Genomic DNA, 24,390 nt, shown 5'->3' with positions numbered 1-24,390 from the left:
TCCTTGTCCATGTGGTGTAGGCACACCCATAGTGCAGTTAGGGAGGGATTTCAACGGTTTGACTCAGCGACAGTGAAGGAACGGCGATGCATTTCCAAGTCGGGGTGGTGAGTGACTTGCAGGGGAACTTGCAGGTGGCGGCGTTCCCAGGTATCTGCTGCCTTTGTCCTTCTAGGTGGTGGAGATCACAGGCTTGAAAGGTACTGTCAAAGGAGCCCCGGTGAGTTACTGCAATGTATCTTGTAGCTGTTACGGACTGCTGCCACGGTGTGTCAGTGATAGAAGGAGTGACTGTTTAAGGTGTTGGATGGGGTCACAGAGCTGGGTTTAATGGGACTTCATGCTGTAACCAGCCCCTGCTAGAAGGTTGTGGGAGCCCTCTCCTGCTCGCATCGGCTGTCCCACTTCTATTTAACACTGAAAATAATGGCTGGAGGTTAAACTTTCTGAACTTTCTGGGGAGGAGGCCCTGCCTCGGCGAGCTGGCAGACAGGCCCAGCAGTGCTACCAGGAGAGGTGGCCACTGCTGGGACTGCAGCCAGTCCTGATCATAGAGTCATAGAATTTACAGTGCAGAAGGAGGCCATTTGGCCCATCGAGTCTGCACCGGCCCTTGGAAAGAGCACCCGACCTAAGCCCCATGCCTCCAACCTATCACAGTAACCCCACCTAACCTTTCTGGACACGAAGGACAATTTATCACGGCCAATCCACCTAACCTGCACGTCTTTGGACTGTGGGAGGAAACCGGAGCACCCGGAGGAAACCCACGCAAACACACGGGGAGAACGTGCAGACTCCGCACAGACAGTGACCCAGCGGGGAATTGAACCTGGGACCCTGGCGCTGTGAAGCCACAGTGCTAGCCACTGTGCTGCCCCTGATGAAGAGGATCCTGGGCTCGGAGATGTTCTGAGGTCTCTCTGGGGTCAGGGTCTCCGGCACCAGTGAAGGAGATGAGGGGGATGGGTGTGGCCGGTTTTGAGAGGCCAGAGTGCGGTAGGTTAAAGAGTGAGGATGACCTCCCTCAAGAGAGGTCCTTCCCCTTATCCATTCACCTGACACCAGTCTGCACAAATAAAGCTGTCAGGCTTCCCGCGTGACATGGGCCTCCCCCCACTGTTTACCAGCGATGGTGGGATGAGATATTTAAATGGTTATTAATTGGCAACCTAAAGGCCACAATTGGCCCAACAGCTGGTAAGGCATCTCGACAGCTCCCCAATCCGTGTATAGTTGTGCAGGGTCAGGATGGTAGATGGTGAGTAGACCCCATATCTTCAAATTCACCATTAGAGGAGCATTAAATTTAGTCCATGGAGTCATTATGGCACAAAAGGAGGCCATTCAGCCTATCGAGCCCATGCTAGCTCATTGTAGAGCAATCAATATAACTATGCTCCCACTGTGTCCTGCCAAATTCAAAGATCTATGCACATGAACCCTTTTATAACTGCGCCATTAAGTCTACATTCCCTCTCCAAATCCCTTATGCCAAATAACACCTCACACCTATTTAGATTGTATCTGCCACTTCGCTTCAACCTATTCCGTCCTGTTGTAGTCGATTGGGATTGTCTTCACTATTTGCCACACCTCTAAGTTTGTTACTATCAGCTAATTTTGAAATTTTGCTCAGCATTCCAATATATAAATAATGTATATAGCAAAACTAGCACTGACCCATGGAGAACATCATATCTAACCAATTTATTTGAAACCAATTGAGGAAGTAACCTGTGCTGCGGATTAAGGGGAACTGGTGGATGCACTGTACTGAGATTTCCAGAAGGCATTTGATAAAGTGCCACATCAAAGGTTATTGCGGAACATAAAAGCTTATTTTAGAGGAGGTAACATATTGCCATGGAAGGAAGATTAGTTAGTTCACAGGAAACAGAGAGTAGACATAAATGGGTATTTTTCTGGTTGACAGGATGTGATGAGTGGTGTGTCACAGGGATCAGTGCTGGGACCTCAACATTTTTGCAATTATTTAAATGAATTGGATTACGGTTTGAAGGGATGGTTGCCAAATTTGCTGATGTCACAAAGACAGGGAGGAAAGTAAGTTGTGAAGACGATATAAGGAGGCTACAAAAAGATAGAGATAGGTTAGTTGAGTGGGCAATGGTCTAGCAAATGGAGTATAATGTGAAATAGTCTGTTTTGACAGGAAGATTAAAAGGAGCCATACTTGCGTTGGCCAAGTATTCTAATCCCATTTTCAGGAATTCGCTCATAGTCCTGCATGCCTTGGTGGCAAATTTTGCTGGAGTGGCAGTCGGCATCGCCACCGGGGGTAGTGGTTTGGTTGGGTGACCTGTACGACTTCCTGCGGTTGGAGAAGATAAATTATAAGTTGAGGGGCTCTGCAGGGGAGTTTGAGAAAAGGTGGGGGATGTTTGTGACTGTGTTTGAAGAGCTGTTCATCGCGGGGGGGTGGGGGGGATGAAAAAGGGGGAAAATCTGTACAGACCGTATAGTTGATTGTTGGGAAGTATGTTTCCCGGACTGTTTATTGGCTGTATCCTGGTTTGATATTTGTAATAAAATACATTTTCTAAATATTTCTTAAATGTTATGAGGGTCTCTGCAGCGAGTTCCAGACTCCTACCACCTTCTGGGTGAAACAAAGTTTCCTCACATTCCCCCTAAACCTCCATTGATCCCTCCACCAAGGGAAAATGTTTCTTCCTGTCTACTCAATCTATGCCCCTCACAATTTTATACATCTCAGTCATGTCGTCCCCCCGCCCTCTCTCAGTCTCCTCGACTCCAAGGAAAACAACGCCAGTCCATCAATCTCTTTTCATCACCAAAACCCGCCAGGTGAAGTCCAAGTAGACCATGTCAAATGCATTTTCCTCATCGACACACCTGGTCACCTCAAAATTCAATCATGTTGGTCAGTCATGACCTCCCCTGAACAAAATCTTCCTGGCTGATCTTGATTAATCGCTGCCTCTCCAAACGCAGATTAATTCTGTCTCTCAGAATCGCTTCCAATAGTTTCCCCACCGCTGAGGTTAGACTGACTGGCCTGTAGATTCCTGGTTGATCCCTTCCTCCCTCCTTGAATAATGGTACCACATTGGCTATCCTCCAGTCCTCCAGCACCTCTCGTGTGGCCAGAGAAGAATTGACCAGAAGACCATAAGACATAGGAACAGAATTAGGCCACTCGGCCCATCGAGTCTGCTCTGCCATTCAATCATGGTTGATATGTTTCTCATTCCCATTCTCCTGCCTTCTCCCCATAACCCCTGATCCCCTATCTATCTCTGTCTTAAAGACACTCAGTGATTTGGCCTCCACAGCCTTCTGCGGCAAAGAGTTCCACAGATTCACCACCCTCTGGCTGAAGAAATTCCTCCTCATCTCTGTTTTAACAGATCGTCCCTTTGGTCTGAGATTGTGTCCTCTGGTTCTAGTTTTTCCGATAAGTGGAAACATCCTCTCCACCTCCACTCTATCCAGGCCTTGCAGTATTTTGTAAGTTTCAATAAGATCCCCCCTCATCCTTCTAAACTCCAAGAATACAGACCCAGAGTCCTCAACCATTCCTCATACGACAAGCTCTTCATTCCAGGGATCATTCTTGTGAACCTCCTCTGGACCCTTCCAAGGCTAGGACATCTTTCCTTAGATACGGGGCCCAAAACTGCTCATAATACTCCAAATGGGGTCTGACCAGAGCCTTATACAGCCTCAGAAGTACATCCCTGGTCTTGTATTCTAGCCCTCTCGACATGAATGCTAACATTGCATTTGCTTTCCTAACTGCCAACTGAACCTGCACGTTAACCTGAAGAGAATCTTGAACGAGGACTCCCAAGTCCCTTTGATTTCCTAAACATCTCCCCATTTATAAAATAGTCTATGCCTCCATTCTTCCTACCAATGTGAATAACCTCACACTTTTCCACATTGTATTCCATCAGCCACTTCATTGCCCACTCTCCCAGCCTGTCCAAGTCCTTCTGCAGCCCCCTTGCTTCCTCAATACTACCTGCCGCTCTACAGATCTTTGTATCATCTGCAAACTTAGCAACAGTGCCTTCAGTACCTTCTTCCAGATCATTAATGTATATTGTAAAAAGTTGTGGTTCCAGCACAGACCCCTGAGGGACACCACTAGTCACCGGCTGCCATCCTGAAAATGACCTCTTTATCCCCACTCTCTGCCTTCTGCCAGTCAGCCAATCCTCTATCCATGCCAGGATCTTACCCTTAACACCAAATGCTCTTAACTTATTTAACAGTCTCCTGTGCGACACCTTGTCAAAGGCCTTCTTGAAATCTAAATAAATCACGTCCACTGGTTCTCCTTTGTCTAACTTCCTTGTTACCTCCTCAAAGAATTCTAACAGATTTGTCAGACGTGACCTCCCTTTGACGAAGCCGTGCTGACTCAGTCCTATTTTACCATGCACTTCCAAGTGCTTCGCGATCTCATCTTTAATAACAGACTCTAAAATCTTACCAATGGCCGAAGTCAGGCTAACCGGCCTATAATTTCCTGTCTTCTGCCTCCCTCCCTTCTTAAACAGGGGTGTTACATTAGCCACCTTCCAGTCCTCTGGGACCCTCCCTGCCTCCAGTGATTCATGAAAGATCGCCACCTATGTCTCCACATAAGAACATAAGAACTAGGAGCAGGAGTAGGCCATCTGGCCCTTCGAGCCTGCTCCGCCATTCAATGAGATCATGGATGATCTTTTGTGGACTCAGCTCCACTTTCCGGCCCGAACACCATAACCCTTAATCCCTTTATTCTTCAAAAAACTATCTATCTTTATCTTAAAAACATTTAATGAAGGAGCCTCTACTGCTTCACTGGGCAAGGAATTCCATAGATTCACAACCCTTTGGGTGAAGAAGTTCCTCCTAAACTCAGTCCTAAATCTACTTCCCCTTATTTTGAGGCTATGCCCCCTAGTTCTGCTTTCACCCGCTAGTGGAAACAACCTCCCCTATCTATTCCCTTCATAATTTTATATGTTTCTATAAGATCCCCCGCATCCTTCTAAATTCCAACGAGTACAGTCCCAGTCTACTCAACCTCTCCTCATAATTCCAACCCCCTCAGCTCTGGAATTAACCTAGTGAATCTCCTCTGCACACCCTCCAGTGCCAGTACGTCCATTTTCAGGTGAGGAGACCAAAACTGAACACAATACTCCAGGCGTGGCCTCACTAACACCTTATACAGTTGCAGCATAACCTCCCTAGTCTTAAACTCTTCAACATCTCCTCAGCTATCTCTTTTAGAACCCTGGGGTGTAGTCCATCCGGTCCAGGTGATTTATCGGCCTTCAGACCTTTCAGTTTTCCCAGAACCTTCTCCTTAGTGATGGCCACTGCACTCACCTCTGCCCCCTGATTCTCCTGGAGCTCTGGTATCCCACTGGTGTCTTCCACCATGAAGACTGATGCAAAGTAACTATTCAGTTCGTCTGCCATTTCTTTGTTTCCTATTACTACTTCTCCAGCCACATTTTCCAGTGGTCCAATATCTATTCTTGCCTCTCTCTTACCTTTTACATATTGAATATTCTTTTATATTACTAGCTAGCTTACATTCATTTTTCAACTCTTCCTCTTATTGCTTTTTTAGTTTTCCTCCGTTCTCTTTTAAAGGCTTCCCAATCCTCTGGCTTCCCACTAATACTCGCCACTTTGTATGCTTTTTCTTTTTCTTTTATGCTGTCCTTGACTTCCCTCGTCAGCCATGGATGCCTCGTCCTCCCCTGAGCATGTTTCCTCCGCCTTGGGATGAATTTCTGTTGTGCCTCCCGAATAACCCCCAAAAACCCTTGCCATTGCTGTTCTGCTGTCCTCCGTGCTAGACTCCTTTTCCAATCAACTCTGGCCAGTTCCTCCCTCATGTCTTTGTAGTTAGGCCAGATATCGCCCAATTCATTTTTTCCAATTAAGGGGCAATTTAGCGTGGCCAATCCACCTACCCTGCACATATTTGGGTTGTGGGGGCTAAACCCACATTATCTTTATTCAATTATAATACCATTACATCTGATTCCAGCTTCTCCCTCTCAAACGGCCGAGTAAAATCTATCATATTGTGGTCACTGCCCCATAAGGGTTCCTTCATCTTAAGTTCCCTAATCAAGTCTGCCTCATTACACATCACCAAATCCAGAATTGCCTGTTTCCCAGTAGGCTTTGTCACAAGCTGCTCCAAAAAATCATCTCTTAGACATTCCACAAATTCCTTTTCTTGGGATCCACTACCAACCTGATTTTCTCAGTCCACCTACACATTGAAGTCCCCCATGTTTATTGTAATATTGCCTTTTTTACATGCCTTTTCTAACTCCTGATTTATTTTCTGGCCCACATCCTGACTACTGCTAGGGGGCCTGTACATAACTCCCATCAGGGTCTTTTTACCTTTGCAATTCCGCAACTCTACCCTCAAAGAATCTATGCCTTCTGATCCTATATCGCTCCTTGCTATCGATTTAACTTCATTCCTTACTAACAATGCAACCCCGCCCCTCTGCCCATCTGCCCGTCCTTTCGATAGGACCTTCCCCTTTATCTTTGATTTTCTAATTCTCCATACAATTCTCCCTCACACTATTTAGTTTAAAGCCCCTACTATTTCCTCCCTTGCCTCACTCAACAGCCTGGGGTACATTCATCTGGCCCTGGATATTTATCTATTTTCTTTTTTTTCCATTTTTAAAATAAATTTTATAGAATCATAGAATTTACAGTGCAGAAGGAGGCCATTCGGCCCATCGAGTCTGCACCGGCTCTTGGAAAAGCACCCTACCCAAGCCCACACCTCCACCCTATCCCCATAACCCAGTAACCCCACCTAACACTAAGGGCAATTTTGGACACTAAGGGCAATTTAACATGGCCAATCCACCTAACCTGCACATCTTTGGACTGTGGGAGGAAACCGGAGCACCCGGAGGAAACCCACGCACACACTGGGAGAACGTGCAGACTCCGCACAGACAGTGACCCAAGCCGGGAATCGAACCTGTGACCCTGGAGCTGTGAAGCAATTGTGCTAACCACTATGCTACCGTGCCGCCCATAATTTTGAGTACCCAATTCATTTTTTCCAATTAAGCGAGCCCAATCCACCTACCCTGCACACCTTTGGGTTGTGGGGGCGAAACCCACGCAGACACGGGGAGAATGTGCAAACTCCACACGGACATTGACCCAGAGCCGGGATCGAACCTGGGACCTCGGCGCCGTGAGGCAGCGGTGCTAACCACTGCGCCATCGTGCGGCCCCTTAGATTTATCTATTTTCAAGCCTGCCAGACCACTCAGAACCTCCTCTCTGTCTATGTTGATCTCTTTAATTTTATCACAGTCCTTCTCCCTGATTTTTAAACCCACACTGTCCCTCTCACGAGTGAACACCAACACAAAGTATTCATTTAGAACCCAACCTCCATCCTCCGTCTCCGCACACAAATGACCACTGTGGTCATTAATGGGCCCTACTCTTTCTCTCGTTCTCCTTTTACCTTTAGTGCATCTGGCAGTATCCTTCATGTCCCCTTTTTGCTCTCCTAATTTCCTTTTGAAATTCTGTCATGCACATTCTATACGCCTCTGGGGCCTCTGCATATTTGAGCCCATGATAAACCTCCCTTTTTCTCCTGATCCAATGCTGTATACCCATCGATAACCAGGGTTCACTGCATTTGTTGGTCTTACCCTTTTTCTTTATGTTGGCCCTGCACTCTCCATATTTCCTTCCTGAATGTGTCCCACGTTCTGTCACAGGTTTACCTAAACGTGTCAGCTCCCAGTCTACTCTGGCCAAATCATATCTGAATACAAAAGTAGGGAGGTTACACTTCAGTTGTACAGGGCACTAGTGAGACCACATTTGGAGTATTGTGTACTGTATTGGTCTCCTTATCTAAGGAAGGGTGTGTGTGTTGCCCATGTGGGCTCCACCTATGGACCATTGTACTGTACTACACTGATTGTATCATGTTGGTGCCCTTGGGGGCTCCGCCCCTGGCCCCGCCCCCTTGAGGGGAGGTATATAGAGCAGCTGCCCTGTAGGCGGCTCTCACTTGCAGAGCAGTCGCAGGCAGGCACTGTTCTAGTTGATTAAAGCCACTGTTCACTTCCACTCTCTGTCTCGAGTGAATTGATGGTTGCATCAGGGGGTCACTATTTAAAAATAAAGGGTTGCTCATTTGAAACGGAGATTAGGTGAATTTTTCTCACGCAAAGGATCGTGAGTCTTTGGAACTCTCTTCCACAAAAGGTTGTGACATCAGAGTCTCTGGATATTTTTAAGGCAAAGGTGGATAGGATTTGGTAGAAAGTCACTACAGTCTGAAAAACAACTATTTGACGTGACTTGTTTTCTGTCCTTCAGCCAATTTTTTAATCCAAGTTGACAATTCCACATGTCTCAATTTTGTTAACCAGGGATGTGGTACTTTTTCAAACACTTTCTTCAAATTCATATAGACAACATTCACCACACTCCCTTCATCAACCTTCTCTGGTACTTTATCAAAATGTTCAATTAAATTAATCAAGCATGATCTCCCTGTAACAAATTCATGTTGGCTCTCCTTAATTAATGCCAATCTCTCCAAACGTCTCTTGACTATTTTTCCTGTACAGTCCCAATATCCCTCACTCAACCATTGCCAACTGTGTCTTCAGTTACCTCAGCCTGACTTTTTGGAATTCACTCCTTAAACATCTCTACCTTGCCACATCTCTCTCTTGTCCTGATTTGTCCTTACACAGGAAAAATTAGGTAAAAAAATTAACCTTATTTGTGTTATTCTAAAGGAAGTGCATAGGAACATAGGAATCAGGAGCAGGAGTAGGAAATTCAGCCCTTTGAGCCTGCTCTGCATTGAATCAGTTCATGGCCGATATCTTCCTGGTCTCAAATCCACCACCCCCCAATTCCCCAGGTCGCTTTAACTATTTTTAAAATCAGAATAAATCTATCTCCTTCTTGAAACCATTTACTGATTCAGATTCCACCGCACCATGGGGCATCGAGTTCCACAGATTCACCACCCTCTGCGAGAAGTAGTTCCTCCTCATCTCAGTTTTAAATTCAATCGCATCTCAACCTATATCTGTGACCTCTCGTTCTAGATTTCCCCACATGGGAGAACGTTTGGCCTACATTTACTTGATCAATCCGTTAGGATTTTATACACCTCGATCAGATCCCCTCTCAACCTTCTAAACTCCAGCGAGTACAAGCCCAAACTGTTTAATCTCGCCTCATTTTTTAATTCAAACTTGTATCAAAGTAGGTTACAGCAAATAAACACCCCGGGAAACATACTTCCCAACAATCAACTGTACAGTTTGTACAGATTTTTCTCCTTTTTCACCCCTCCCTCCCCATCACCCACTCCCCCACCCCCCAGCTCCTCAAACACAGTCACAAACATCCCCACCTTTTCTCAAACTCCCCTGCTGAGCCCCTTAACTCATACTTTATCTTCTCTAACTGCAGGAAGTCGTACAGGTCACCCAACCAAGCTGCTACCCCCTGTGGCGATGCCAACCGCCACTCCAGCAAAATTCGTTGCCGTGCAATCAGAGAGGCGAAGGTCACGACATCGGTCTTCCTCCGCTCCATGAGCTCCGGCTTCTCTGATACCCCAAATATCGCCACCAAAGGGTCCGAGTCCACTCCCTCCTCCTCTATCCTGGCTAAGACCGCAAACACTCCCGCCCAGAATCTTCCCAATTTTTCACAAGCCCGAAACATGTGTGCGCGATTCGCTGGCCCCCGCCCACACCTCTCACACTCATCTGCTACCTCCTGGAAGAACCCACTCATTCTCGCCCGAGTCATATGCACCCTGTGCACCACCTTAAACTGTGTCAGGCTCATCCTTGCACAAGAGGAGGTCCGGTTTATCCTTCGCAGTGCCTCACTCCATACTCCCCAATTGATCTCCCCTCCCAACTCCGCTTCCCATTTCTCCTTGATCTTCACCACCCGCTCGCCTCCCTGCTCCCCCAGCCACTTAGATATATCCCCAATTCTTCCCTCCCCTTCCGCATCTGGAAGCAGCAGTCGCTCCAGCAGGGTGTATCCCGGCAATCTAGGGAACCACCTCCAAACCTTTCGCGCAAAGTCCCTAACCTGCAGATACCTGAACTCACTACCCCTCGGCAGCTCTACCCTCTCTCTTAGCTCCTCAGACTGGCGAACCCTTCCTCCAAATACAAATCCCTCACCTTGACCAGCCCCACTTCCCTCCACCTCCTGTATACACTATCCATCCCCCCCCCCCCCCCCACCCCCCCGGCTCAAACCCATGATTGTCGCACAGCAGCGTTAGCACCGACATCCCTTCCACCCTAAAATGCCTCCTCAGCTGATTCCACAAGTTCACCGTGGACTGCACCACTGGGTTCCCTGAATACCCACTCGGAGCCATTGGCAATGCTGCCGTCACCATAGCCCTCAAATTAGACCCCTTACAAGATTCCTCCTCCATCCTAGCCCACTCTACCCCTTCTCCTTCCCACCACCGCCGCACCTTGTCCACATTCGCCACCCAATAATAATGAAGCAGGTTTGGCAACGCCAACCCCCCCTGCTGCCTCTGCCTCTGTAGCAGGGTCCTCCCCACCCTCGGCACCTTCCCCGCCCATACAAAGTCAGAGATGATTGTGTCCACTTTCCGAAAAAAGGCCTTTGGTGTAAAGATCGGGAGAGCCTGAAAGATAAACAAGAACCTCGGCAGAATATTAATTTTCACCACTTGAACTCTCCCCGCCAACGTGCAGTGTATCCACCTCTAAAGATCCTCCCTGGCCTCCTCCACCAGCTTCGTTAAGTTCCACTTATGGAGCCCTGTCCATTCCCTCGCTACCTGAATCCCCAAATACCTAAACCTATCCCTCGCTACTGTAAATAGCATCCCCCCTAAATTAGCCCGCTGTGCCAGCTCATTCCCGGGAATACCTCGCTTTTCCCTACATTCAGCTTGTACCCCGAGAACCCTCCAAACCTCCCCAACAGGCCCATAATCCTTCCCATACTCTCCAACGGACCGAAACATACAGCAAGAGGTCATCGGCATAGAGCGACACCCGATGCTCCCTCTGTCCCCTCATTATCCCCTTCCACTCTGCCGATCCCCTGACAGCCATCGCCAATGGCTCTATGGCCAGCGCAAACAGCAGCGGCGACAGCGGGCACCCCTGCCTCGTACCCCTGTGTAAATCAAAGCTTTGTGAGCTCATATCATTCGTCCTCACCCTCGCTCTTGGCGCCACATACAGCAACCGCGCCCATGCCACAAATCTCGGCCCAAACCCAAACCTTCCCAAAACTTCGAACAAGTACCGCCACTCCACTCCACCCGATCAAATGCTTTCTCAGCATCCATGGACACCACCACCTCCGGTACCAGAGCTCTCGACGGATTCATCACCACATTCAACAGCCGTCTTATATTACTCGCGAGCTGCCTGCCCTTCACAAAGCCTGTTTGATCTTCTGCAACCACCCCCGGGACACAATCCTCCATCCTCCCCGCCAACAACTGAGCCAATACTTTCGTATCCGTGTTCAATAGTGATATGGGTCAATACGACCCACATTCCACCGGATCCTTCCCATTTTTTGGGATTAGTGTGATTACTGCCGGCTTCATCATCTCCGCCAGCTCCCCCTTCTCCAGTGCTTCATTAAACGCCCCCAACAGATGTGGTGCCAGTTCCGCCACAAATTCCTTATAAAATCCTGCCGGGTACCCATCCGGCCCGGGGGCCTCCCCCGACTTCATACCCCTGATACTATCCAGCACCTCACTCAGCCCCAGGGACTCCTCCAACGCCTGCCTCTTTGCTTCCTCCACCTGGGGAAATTCCAGCTCGTCCAGAAACCGTCCCATGTCCCCCTCCTCTCCCCCTGGGTCTGCCTCATAAAGTCCCTGGTAATACTCTCTAAATGCCTCATTTATCTTCCCTGGCTCTGACACCACATCCCCAGCCCCAGTCCGGATCTTCAATATTTCCCTGGACGCGGCCTGCCTCCGCAGCTGGTGCACCAGCATGCGGCTCGCCTTCTCCCCATACCCGTATTGCACCCCTCTTGCCCTACGCAGTTGCCCTACCGCCCTCCCCGTTGTCAGCCTATCAAATTGCCCCTGCAACCTTTTCCTCCTCGCCAATCCCTCCACGGTGGGCACCCTCGAATATTCCCTGTCCACCTCCACTATCTCGCTCACTAGACGGTCATGTTCCGCCCTCCTTTCCTTATTCGCACAAACCGTAAATGAGATAATTTCTCCCTGGACCACTGCCTTCAGTGCTTCCCAAAAACTGCCCGCCGACACCTCCCCATTCTGATTGAACTCCACATAATCCCTAATCACCAACCGCACCTTATCACAAAAACCGGCATCCGCCAACAACCCCGAGTCCAACCTCCACCCCGGCCTCTGCTCTCGTCCCGTACTGAACCGAATATCCAGCCAGTGGGGTGCATGGTCCGAGATAACTATCCCCACATACTCTGCCCCCTCCACCCCAACCAAAATCTCCTGACTCACTGCGAAGTAATCAATCCTCGAATACACCTTATAGACGTGTGAAAATAAGGAATACTCCCTTCCCCCTGTGTTCTGAAAGTGCCATGGATCCACCCATCCTCTCCATAAACACCCCCAGCTCCCTTGCCATTTGTACCCTACCCATCGACCTGGGGCTTGATCTATCCACCCTCGGCTCCAGGACACAGTTAAAATCTCCTCCCATGATCAACTGGTACGTGGCCAAATCCGGGATTGCTGCCAGTAACCCCCACATAAAACCCACATCATCCCAATTTGGGGCATACACATTTACCAACACTACCGGTGCCCCTTCCAATACCCCACTCCCAATCACATATCTCCCACCTGGCTCCCTCGCCTCCTTCGCACTCACAAATCCCATTTTTTTGCTCATTAAAATCGCCACACCTCTCGATTTCAAATCAAACCCCGAGTGAAAAACCTGCCCGACCCACCCCTCCCTTAACCTAACCTGGTCCTTCACACGGAGGTGTGTCTCCTGCAGAAAGACCACCCCCGCTTTCAAGCTCCTGAGGTGCGGGAACACCCGCGACCTTTTAACCGGCCCATTCAGTCCCCAGACGTTCCACGTCACCAACCTTAGCGGAGGCTTGCGCCTCCAATCCCCTCTACCGTCCATCATCTTCCCCACTTAACTCCTGCCCCTTTAATTCCACTCTGTACCTAGCCCATCCCAGATGGCCCCTTTCTTCGCCCTTGACCATGTCATCTCTCACCTCCTGCCGCATCGCAGAAACCCCCCTCCCCCCTTTTCCCCTTGCCTTCTTCCCCCCCCCCCCCCCCACTTCCCCTTTCCCCCCTCCCCCCAGCCACCCTTCTTGGCCTTCTCCCCCACCACCTCACGTCCGTTCACCAGCATAACCTGCTAGCACGGCTGCCCCTGCCCAAAGGCACATCCTAATGACCTCCCCACTGCTCAGCTCAAAGAAGAAGGCCTCCTGCTGGCCTTACCCTCGCCCTCCCAAACAAGGACTTCTCCTGAACCCCAGGTTGCCTTCTCCAAAAGCAAACAAACAGATGTTAAACACAAACAGGAGGGGGGATGGGAACATCCAACCCCACAAAACCTACAACTCCGGACAATCTCAACATTGAACAGAACCCCCCCCCCACCACCCACCCACAAAAAAAGGCGAAAATCCCCCAATCCCTACACCCACTTCAAACATGCTCCCGACCCTTACAAAGTGCCAGCACCCCGGTTCCCAAACATTGTCCACTCAGTTCTCCCCCAGTTTATGCTCCTTAATGAATTCTTCGGCCGCTTCTGGGGTCTTGAAATAATACTCCCGGCCTCCGAACGTCACCCATAACTTCACCGGGTAGAGCACCCCAAACCTGACCTGCCGCCGGTACAGCAGCGCCTTGGCCTTGTTGAAACCTGCGCGCCGTTTTGCCAACTTAGCTCCGATGTCCTGATAAATTCGGACGTTATTTCCCTCCCAGTCGCAGCTACGCTTCTCCCTGGCCCATCGCACAATTTTCTCTTTCTCCACAAATTTATGGAGTCTCATGATCACCACCCACGGCGGGTCCCCAGCTCTAGGCTTTTGCCTCAGAGACCTATGCGCTCGGTCCATTTCAGGTGCCTTATGTAGCACCCCTTCTGCCACCAGTCCCGCCAGCATCCTCGAGACGTACCTCGTGGCACTCACACCTTCCACTCCTTCAGGCAGGCCCACTATTCGCAGGTTCTGCCTTCTCGAGGCATTCTCCTACCCTTCCACCTTTGCCCTCAATGTTTTACAGAGGTCTCCGAGGAGCCCCACCTCCGCCTCCAGAGCACCACACGATGGCTGTGGTCCGAGATCACTCCTTCAACCTCCCGAATCTGCGACCCCTGCACCTCCAAACACCTCTCCATCCGCTCCAAAGTGCTCTTCAGGGATGCCACAGCTTCTGCAATGGCCTTTGCATGATCCTCATGCATTTCTTTCCTCTGTTTATGGAATTCCTCCTTGATAAAAGTCATCAGTTCCTGTATCTGGGGCCTTACAGCTTGCCCCTCCCCCACCTGCATGCTGGAAGAGATTGTCTGTGAAGCACAAGACGGTTTCAACTTTCCAGCCAAACCTCTCACTGTTTTCTGCCGGGTCCGGTGATCAGAAGACTTCCCATTCCAGGGGTAAACTACTCCTCTAACATTCACCTACGCCTTTTCATCAAAACTCCACCCGGATCTGGGTAAAAAGAGCCCTTTTCTGTGACTTTGAACAGGAACAGCCCTTTATGTGACCAATCACTCCATGGTCACAAGCGGAAGCTCTTAATCTCTCCTCATACGTCAACCCTTTCATCCCCGCGATCATTCTGGTGACCCTCCTCTGAACGGCCTCCAATGCCCCCACACCCTTCCTCAAATAAAGAGACCAAAACTGGACACAATACTCCAGATGGGGTCTCACCAACGCCCTATACAATTACAACACATCTCCATTTTTATACTCCAGTCCTTTTGCAATAAACGCTAACATTTAATTTGCCTTTTAGCCTGCATGCTGACTTTCTGCGATTCATGAACAAAGACTCCCAGATCCCTCTGCCCAGATGCATTTTGAATCTACTTTCCATTTAGATAATAATTTGCCCTTCTATTTTTTCGGCCAAAATGGATAACCTCACACTTATCCACAATAAACTCCATCTATATCCGTCTGAAAAATCTTTATATCTTCTTCACTGTCTGCTTTCCCGCCTATTTTAGTATCATCCGCAAATTTTGCTGTGTTACACTCTGTCACTGCTTGCAGATCAAGTGCAGGAACAGAGAGGCCTGGGGTGTGCAGACAAGAATCTTTCAAGAACAATACAGCACAGGATCAGGCCCTTCGGCCCTCCAAGCCTGTACCAGTCATGATACCAATCTTTGCCAAAGCCCTCAGCACTTCCTTGTGCCGTATCCCTCGATACCCATCCTATCCATGTGTTTGTCAAGATGCCTTTTGAACGCCGTTAATGTATCTGCTTCCACAACCTCTCCTGGCAACGCGTTCCAGGCACTCACCACCCTGTGTGTAAAAAACCTGCCTTGCACATCTCCTCTAAACTTTGCCCCACGGACCTTAAACCTATGCCCCCTGGTGACTGACCCCTGCACCCTGGGAAAGAGTGCCTGCCCATCCACTCTATCCATGCCCCTCATAATTTTGTAGGCCTCTATCAGGTCACCCCTCATCCTCCGTCTTTCTAATGAAAACAGTTCGAGTCTATTCAGCCTCTCCACATAGCTAACACCTTCCAGACCAGACAACATCCTGGTAAACCTCCTTTGCACCCTCTCCAAAGCCTCCACATCTTTCGGGTTGTGTGCCGACCAGAATTGTGTGCAATATTCCCAGTGCGGCCTTACCAAGGTTCTATACAACTGCAGCATGACTTGCCAGTTTTTATACTCGATGCCCCGTCCAATGAAGGCAAGCATTCCGTATGCTTTCTTGACTACCTTGTCCACTTGTGTTGCCACCTTCAACGATCTGTGGACCTGCACACCCAGATCTCTCTGACTTTCTATATTCCTAAGAGTTTTACCATTTACGGTATATAAGTAATTAGCAAAATCCGGTTTTAAAACCATTGCACTGCGAGTTATTATGGATGAAAAGGTGGTGGAAGCTGATTCATTAATAATTTCCAAATCTGGATAAATACCTGAAGGGAGAAACCTCACAGGGCTTTGAGCAGGAGAAGTAGCGGTCACCTGGAAAGCTCTTCAAAGGGCTGGCACAGAAAATGATGGGCTGAATGGACTCCTTCTGTACTCTATCATTCCAGCTGCCAAAGGGCAGCACGGTTGCATTGTGGATAGCACAATTGCTTCACAGCTCCAGGGTCCCAGGTTCGATTCCGGCTTGGGATACTGTCTGTGCGGAGTCTGCACATCCTCCCCGTGTGTGCGTGGGTTTCCTCCGGGTGCTCCGGTTTCCTCCCACAGTCCAAAGACGTGCAGGTTAGGTGGATTGGCCGTGATAAATTGCCCTTAGTGTCCAAAATTGCCCTTAGTGTTGGGTGGGGTTGGGTGAGGTTACTGGGTTATGGGGATAGGGTGGAGGTGTTGACCTTGGGTAGGGTGCTCTTTCCAAGAGCCGGTGCAGACTCGATGGGCTGAATGGCCTCCTTCTACACTGTAAATTCTATGTAAAAAAATCACTCGATGGCTCAAAGTCAAACTTTGTTTGATCGAGCTCCTGATATGTGCCTTTGGACATTTTGCTACGTTAAAGGTGCTATATATATATAAATGCAAGTTGTTGTTGCATGAGGTCTTCCTCTGAGGATGCACATTACTAGAGTATTGGGAGTGTCACCCAGTACTGCTGCTGGTGTCTCAACCATCTACAGCGGTGCCACCTTCGGCTTGGTGATTGGGTTTCTACGGCTCGTTCTGATAGGTTGAACTCTCCGATATCAGTCTAACTGTGTTGTAGTTTACCGTGTGTTAATGTGATGATTTAACGTGCCCGCTCTCTCTTTCTCCCCTACAGAAATCTAACGAAGTCCTTTCTCAGTAAGTTTCATTCAGCCGCATGGTAAATAATTGATGCTCCTCGGGCAAATATGTCTGCTCATTGGGTTATTAAATTTAATGAAGTTATTTGACTCTATTTACGGTCCAATTTCAGACAGGTCCAATCCTGGCTTCCAGCTCCACTTCCAGATCATATATACAGATGTCAGTCCCATATCCTATATCGAAGAATCAGTTCTGGGTCATAAATACAGGCATCAGTCACAGATCCTATATTGAGGTATCAGTCCGGGAACTTATACATAGGCATCAGTCACAGATCCTATGGAAAGGAATCAGTCCCGGATCATATATGCAGGCATCAGTCACAGATCCTATATCGAGGTATCAGTCTGGGAACATATATATAGGCATCAGTCGCAGATCCTATGTAAAGGAATCAGTCCCGGTCATATATACAGGCATCAGTCCCAGAGCATATATACTGATGTCACTCCCAATCACAAAGACAGACAATAGCCCCAGTTCATATACAGGGAGGTCTGTTCCAAATTCTAGACACAGACTTCAGTCCCAGATCCTAAATACGGGCATCAGTCCCAGAGCATATATACAGGCATCAGTCCCAGAGCATATATACAGGCATCAGTCCCAGAGCATATATACAGGCATCAGTCCCAGAGCATATATACAGGCATCAGTCCCAGAGCATATATACAGGCATCAGTCCCAGAGCATTTCCTGATGCCAGTCCTAATCACAAAGACAGACATTAGTCCCAGATCCTATGTACAGGTATTAGTCTCAGGTCCTATAGACAGGCATCTATCCTATATATAGGTGTCAGTCCCAGAGCCTATATATAGGCATCAGTCCCGGATCATATACAGAGACATCTGTCACAAATCCAATACACAGACTTCAGGCCCAGATCCTATATATAGGCATCAATTCCAAACAGCATATACAAATGTCAGTCCAGAACCCTAGGTATAGGCACCAATCCCAGATCCCTGTACAGACACAGTTCCAGATCCAATATACAGACATCAATCCTTGATCCCTTATCATGCATCAGTTACAGATCCTATATTCAGGCAACAGTCCCAGATCCCAGACACTTTAAAAAATATATATTTTTATTAAGAATTTTTCAATAACAGTATTTTCCACCTTACAAACAAACCCCCCCCCCCCCCGTAACAAAGAAAAGAAAAAAACTCGCGTGGCAAGACATGAACATGGCAAGTCAATAAAATACAGAACTTTGTACAATGGATTCTTCCCGTACATGTCAGTTTCCGGATCATTCATGTGCTTTCTTGCTGCAGATCCCATACACAGGCAACAGTCCCAGATCCCAGACACAGGCATCAGTTACAGCTCCCATATACAGGTGACAGTCCAGGATCCCAGACACAGGTAACAGTCCTAGATCCCATACACAGGCATCAGTTACAGCAGCTCCCATATACAGGTGACAGTCCCAGATCCCAGACACAGGCATCAGTTACAGCTCCCATATACAGGTGACAGTCCCAGATCCCAGACACAGGCGACAGTCCTAGATCCCAGACACAGGCATCAGTCCCAGATCCCATACACAGGTGACAGTCCCAGATCCCATACACAGGTGACAGTCCCAGATCCCATACACAGGTGAAAGTCTCAGATCCCGGACACAGGCATCAGTCCCAGATCCCATACACAGGTGACAGTCCCAGATCCCATACACAGGCGACAGTTACAGATCTCAGCCACAGGTGACAGTCCCAGATCCCATACACAGGCGACAGTCTCAGATCCCAGACACAGGCGACAGTCCCAGGTCCCATAAACAGGCATCAGTCCCAGATCCCATACACAGGCGACAGTCAAGATCCCAGATGCAGGCAACAGTCCCAGATCCCATACACAGGCATCAGTTACAGATCAAATATTCAGGAGGCATTTCCAGATCCCATACACAGGCGACAGTCCCAGATCCCATACATAGACATCAGTCCCAGATCCCAGACGCAGACGACAGTCCCAGATCCCATACACAGGCATCAGTCCCAGATCCCAGACACAGGCGACAGTTCCTGATCCCATACACAGGTTACAGTCCCAAATCCCATACACAGGCAACAATCCCAGATCCCATACACAGGCGGCAGTTCCAGATCCCTTACACAGGCGATTATCCAAGATCCCAGACACAGGCAACAGTCCTAGATCCCATACACAGGCATCACTCCCAGATCCCATACACAGGCGACAGTCCCAGATTCCATATACAGGCGACAGTCCCAGATCCCATACACAGGCGGCAGTCTCAGATCCCAGACACAGGCGACAGTCCCAGATCCTATACACAGGCGACAGTCCCAGATCCCATACACAGGCGACAGTCTCAGATCTCGTACACAGGCGACAGTCCCAGATCCCAGACACAGGCGACAGTTCCAGATCCCAGACACAGGCGACAGTCCCAGATCCCAGACACAGGCGACAGTCCCAGATCCCATACACAGGCAACAGTCCCAGATCCCATACACAGGCGACAGTCCAGATCCCATATACAGGCGACAGTCCCAGATCCCGTACACAGGCGACAGTCCCAGATCCCAGGCACAGGCGACAGTCCCAGATCCCACACACAGGTGACAGTCCCAGATCCCAGACACAGGCGACAGTCCCCGGTCCCATACACAGGCATCAGTCCCAGATCGCATACACAGGCGACAGTCCCAGATCCTAGACACAGGCAACTGTCCTAGATCCCACACAGGCATCAGTCCCAGATCCGATACACAGGCGACAGTCCCTGATCCCAGACACAGGCGACAGTCCCAGATCCTATACACAGGCGACAGTCCCAGATCCCAGACACAGGCGACAGTCCCAGATCCCGTACACAGGCGACAGTCCCAGATCCCATACACAGGCATCAGTCCCAGAGCCCATACACAGGCGACGGTCCCAGATCCCATACTCAGGCGACAGTCCCAGATCCCATACACAGGCGACAGTCCCAGATCCCATACACAGGCGATAGTCCCAGATCCCAGACACAGGCGACAGTCCCAGATCCCAGACACAGGCGACAGTCCCAGATCCCATACACAGGCGACAGTCCCAGATCCCAGACGCAGACGACAGTCCCAGATGCCATAGGCAAGCGACAGTCCCAGATCCCAGACACAGGCGACAGTCCCAGATGCCATGCACAGGCATCAGTTCCAGATCCCATACACAGGCGACAGTCCCAGATCCCGTACACAGGCGACAGTCCCGGATCCCAGGCACAGGCGACAGTCCCAGCTCCCACACACAGGTGACAGTCCCAGATCCCAGACACAGGTGACAGTCCCCGGTCCCAAACACAGGCATCAGCTCCAGATCCCATACACAGGCAACTGTCCTAGATCCCACACAGGCATCAGTCCCAGATCTGATACACAGGCGACAGTCCCTGATCCCAGACACAGGCGACAGTCCCAGATCCCATACACAGGCATCAGTCCCAGATCGCAGACACAGGCGACAGTCCCAGATCCCGTACACAGGCGACAGTCCCAAATCCCAGACACAGGCATCAGTCCCAGATCCCAGACACAGGCGACAGTCCCAGATCCCATACACAGGCATCAGTCCCAGATCGCAGACACAGGCGACAGTCCCAGATCCCGTACACAGGCGACAGTCCCAAATCCCAGACACAGGCGACAGTCCCAGATCCCATACACAGGCGACAGTCCCAGATCCCATACACAGGCATCAGTCCCAGATCCCATACACAGGCATCAGTCCCAGAGCCCATACACAGGCGACGGTCCCAGATCCCATACTCAGGCGACTGTCCCAGATCCCATACACAGGCGACAGTCCCAGATCCCATACACAGGCGATAGTCCCAGATCCCAGACACAGGCGACAGTCCCAGATCCCAGACACAGACGACTGTCCCAGATCCCATACACAGACGACAGTCCCAGATGCCATAGGCAGGCGACAGTCCCAGATCCCAGACACAGGCGACAGTCCCAGATGCCATGCACAGGCATCAATTCCAGATCCCATACACAGGCGACAGTCCCAGATCCCGTACACAGGCGACAGTCCCAGATCTCAGGCACAGGCGACAGTCCCAGCTCCCACACACAGGTGACAGTCCCAGATCCCAGACACAGGCGACAGTCCCCGGTCCCATACACAGGCATCAGCTCCAGATCCCATACACAGGCAACAGTCCCAGATCCCATACACAGGTGGCAGTTCCAGGTCGCATACACAGGTGACAGCCCCAGATCCTAGACACAGGCAACAGTCCTAGATCCCATACACAGGCATCAGTTACAGATCCAATATTCAGCAGGCATTTCCAGATCCCATACATAGGCATCAGTCACAGATCCCAGACGCAGACGACAGTCCCAGATCCCATACACAGGCATCTGTCCCAGATCCCAGACACAGGCGACAGTCCCTGATCCCATACACAGGTGACAGTCCCAAATCCCATACACGGGCAACAATCCCAGATCCCATACACAGGCGGCAGTTCCAGATCCCTTACACAGGCGACAGTCCCAGATCCTATACACAGGCGACAGTCCCAGATCCCATACACAGGTGACAGTCTCAGATCCCAGACATTGGCGACAGTCCCAGATCCCATACACAGGCGACAGTCCCAGATCCCAGACGCAGACGACAGTCCCAGATGCCATACGCAGGCGACAGTCCCAGATCCCAGACACAGGCGACAGTCCCAGATGCCATGCACCGGCATCAGTTCCAGATCCCATACACAGGCGACAGTCCCAGATGCCATACGCAGGCGACAGTCCCAGATCCCAGACACAGGCGACAGTCCCAGATGCCATGCACAGGCATCAGTTCCAGATCCCATACACAGGCGACAGTCCCAGATCCCGTACACAGGCGACAGTCCCAGATCTCAGGCACAGGCGACAGTCCCAGCTCCCACACACAGGTGACAGTCCCAGATCCCAGACACAGGCGACAGTCCCCGGTCCCATACACAGGCATCAGCTCCAGATCCCATACACAGGCAACAGTCCCAGATCCCATACACAGGCATCAGTCCCAGATCCCATACACAGGCGACAGTCCCAGATCCCATACACAGTCGACAGTCCCAGATCCCATACTCAGGCGACAGTCCCAGATCCCATACACAGGCGACAGTCCCAGATCCCATACACAGGCGACAGTCCCAGATCCCAGACACAGGCGACAGTCCCAGATCCCAGACATAGGCGACAGTCCCAGATGCCATATGCAGGCGACAGTCCCAGATCCCAGACACAGACGACAGTCCCAGATGCCATGCACAGGCATCAATTCCAGATCCCATACATAGGCGACAGTCCCAGATCCCGTACACAGGCGACAGTCCCTGATCCCAGGCACAGGCGACAGTCCCAGCTCCCACACACAGGTGACAGTCCCAGATCCCAGACACAGGCGAAAGTCCCCGGTCCCATACACAGGCATCAGCTCCAGATCCCATACACAGGCAACAGTCCCAGATCCCATACACAGTTGGCAGTTCCAGATCGCATACAAAGGTGACAGTCCCAGATCCTAGACCCAGACAACAGTCCTATAACCCATACACAGGCATCAGTCCCAGATCGCAGACACAGGCGACAGTCCCAGATCCCGTACACAGGCGACAGTCCCAAATCCCAGACACAGGCGACAGTCCCAGATCCCATACACAGGCGACAGTCCCAGATCCCAGACACAGGCGACAGTCCCAGATCCCAGACACAGGCGACAGTCCCAGATCCCAGACACAGGCGACAGTCCCAGATCCCATACACAGGCGACAGTCCCAGATCCCAGACGCAGACGACAGTCCCAGATGCCATAGGCAAGCGACAGTCCCAGATCCCAGACACAGGCGACAGTCCCAGATGCCATGCACAGGCATCAGTTCCAGATCCCATACACAGGCGACAGTCCCAGATCCCGTACACAGGCGACAGTCCCGGATCCCAGGCACAGGCGACAGTCCCAGCTCCCACACACAGGTGACAGTCCCAGATCCCAGACACAGGTGACAGTCCCCGGTCCCAAACACAGGCATCAGCTCCAGATCCCATACACAGGCGACGGTCCCAGATCCCATACTCAGGCGACTGTCCCAGATCCCATACACAGGCGACAGTCCCAGATCCCATACACAGGCGATAGTCCCAGATCCCAGACACAGGCGACAGTCCCAGATCCCAGACACAGACGACTGTCCCAGATCCCATACACAGACGACAGTCCCAGATGCCATAGGCAGGCGACAGTCCCAGATCCCAGACACAGGCGACAGTCCCAGATGCCATGCACAGGCATCAATTCCAGATCCCATACACAGGCGACAGTCCCAGATCCCGTACACAGGCGACAGTCCCAGATCTCAGGCACAGGCGACAGTCCCAGCTCCCACACACAGGTGACAGTCCCAGATCCCAGACACAGGCGACAGTCCCCGGTCCCATACACAGGCATCAGCTCCAGATCCCATACACAGGCAACAGTCCCAGATCCCATACACAGGTGGCAGTTCCAGGTCGCATACACAGGTGACAGTCCCAGATCCTAGACACAGGCAACAGTCCTAGATCCCATACACAGGCATCAGTTACAGATCCAATATTCAGGAGGCATTTCCAGATCCCATACATAGGCATCAGTCACAGATCCCAGACGCAGACGACAGTCCCAGATCCCATACACAGGCATCTGTCCCAGATCCCAGACACAGGCGACAGTCCCTGATCCCATACACAGGTGACAGTCCCAAATCCCATACACGGGCAACAATCCCAGATCCCATACACAGGCGGCAGTTCCAGATCCCTTACACAGGCGACAGTCCCAGATCCTATACACAGGCGACAGTCCCAGATCCCATACACAGGTGACAGTCTCAGATCCCAGACATTGGCGACAGTCCCAGATCCCATACACAGGCGACAGTCCCAGATCCCAGACGCAGACGACAGTCCCAGATGCCATACGCAGGCGACAGTCCCAGATCCCAGACACAGGCGACAGTCCCAGATGCCATGCACCGGCATCAGTTCCAGATCCCATACACAGGCGACAGTCCCAGATGCCATACGCAGGCGACAGTCCCAGATCCCAGACACAGGCGACAGTCCCAGATGCCATGCACAGGCATCAGTTCCAGATCCCATACACAGGCGACAGTCCCAGATCCCGTACACAGGCGACAGTCCCAGATCTCAGGCACAGGCGACAGTCCCAGCTCCCACACACAGGTGACAGTCCCAGATCCCAGACACAGGCGACAGTCCCC

General features: G+C 50.6%; 1 protein-coding gene across 2 annotated transcripts in view; it reads left to right on the top strand.

Annotated features, from left to right (window-relative positions):
* The window catches only part of LOC140424726 (tripartite motif-containing protein 14-like), an 805,674-nt gene that overhangs the window by 31,400 nt on the left and 749,884 nt on the right, over nucleotides 1-24,390 (top strand). For both annotated transcript variants that reach the window (XM_072508054.1, XM_072508053.1), the window contains one exon: nucleotides 17,074-17,096. In XM_072508054.1, coding sequence (XP_072364155.1) covers nucleotides 17,074-17,096 — 23 coding nt within the window. The remainder of the gene's footprint in view (nucleotides 1-17,073; nucleotides 17,097-24,390) is intronic.

Source organism: Scyliorhinus torazame, chromosome 6 (genome assembly GCF_047496885.1).
Source record: "Scyliorhinus torazame isolate Kashiwa2021f chromosome 6, sScyTor2.1, whole genome shotgun sequence".
Classification (NCBI taxonomy): Eukaryota; Metazoa; Chordata; class Chondrichthyes; order Carcharhiniformes; family Scyliorhinidae; genus Scyliorhinus; species Scyliorhinus torazame.
This window is presented reverse-complemented; position numbering and strand designations above follow the sequence as displayed.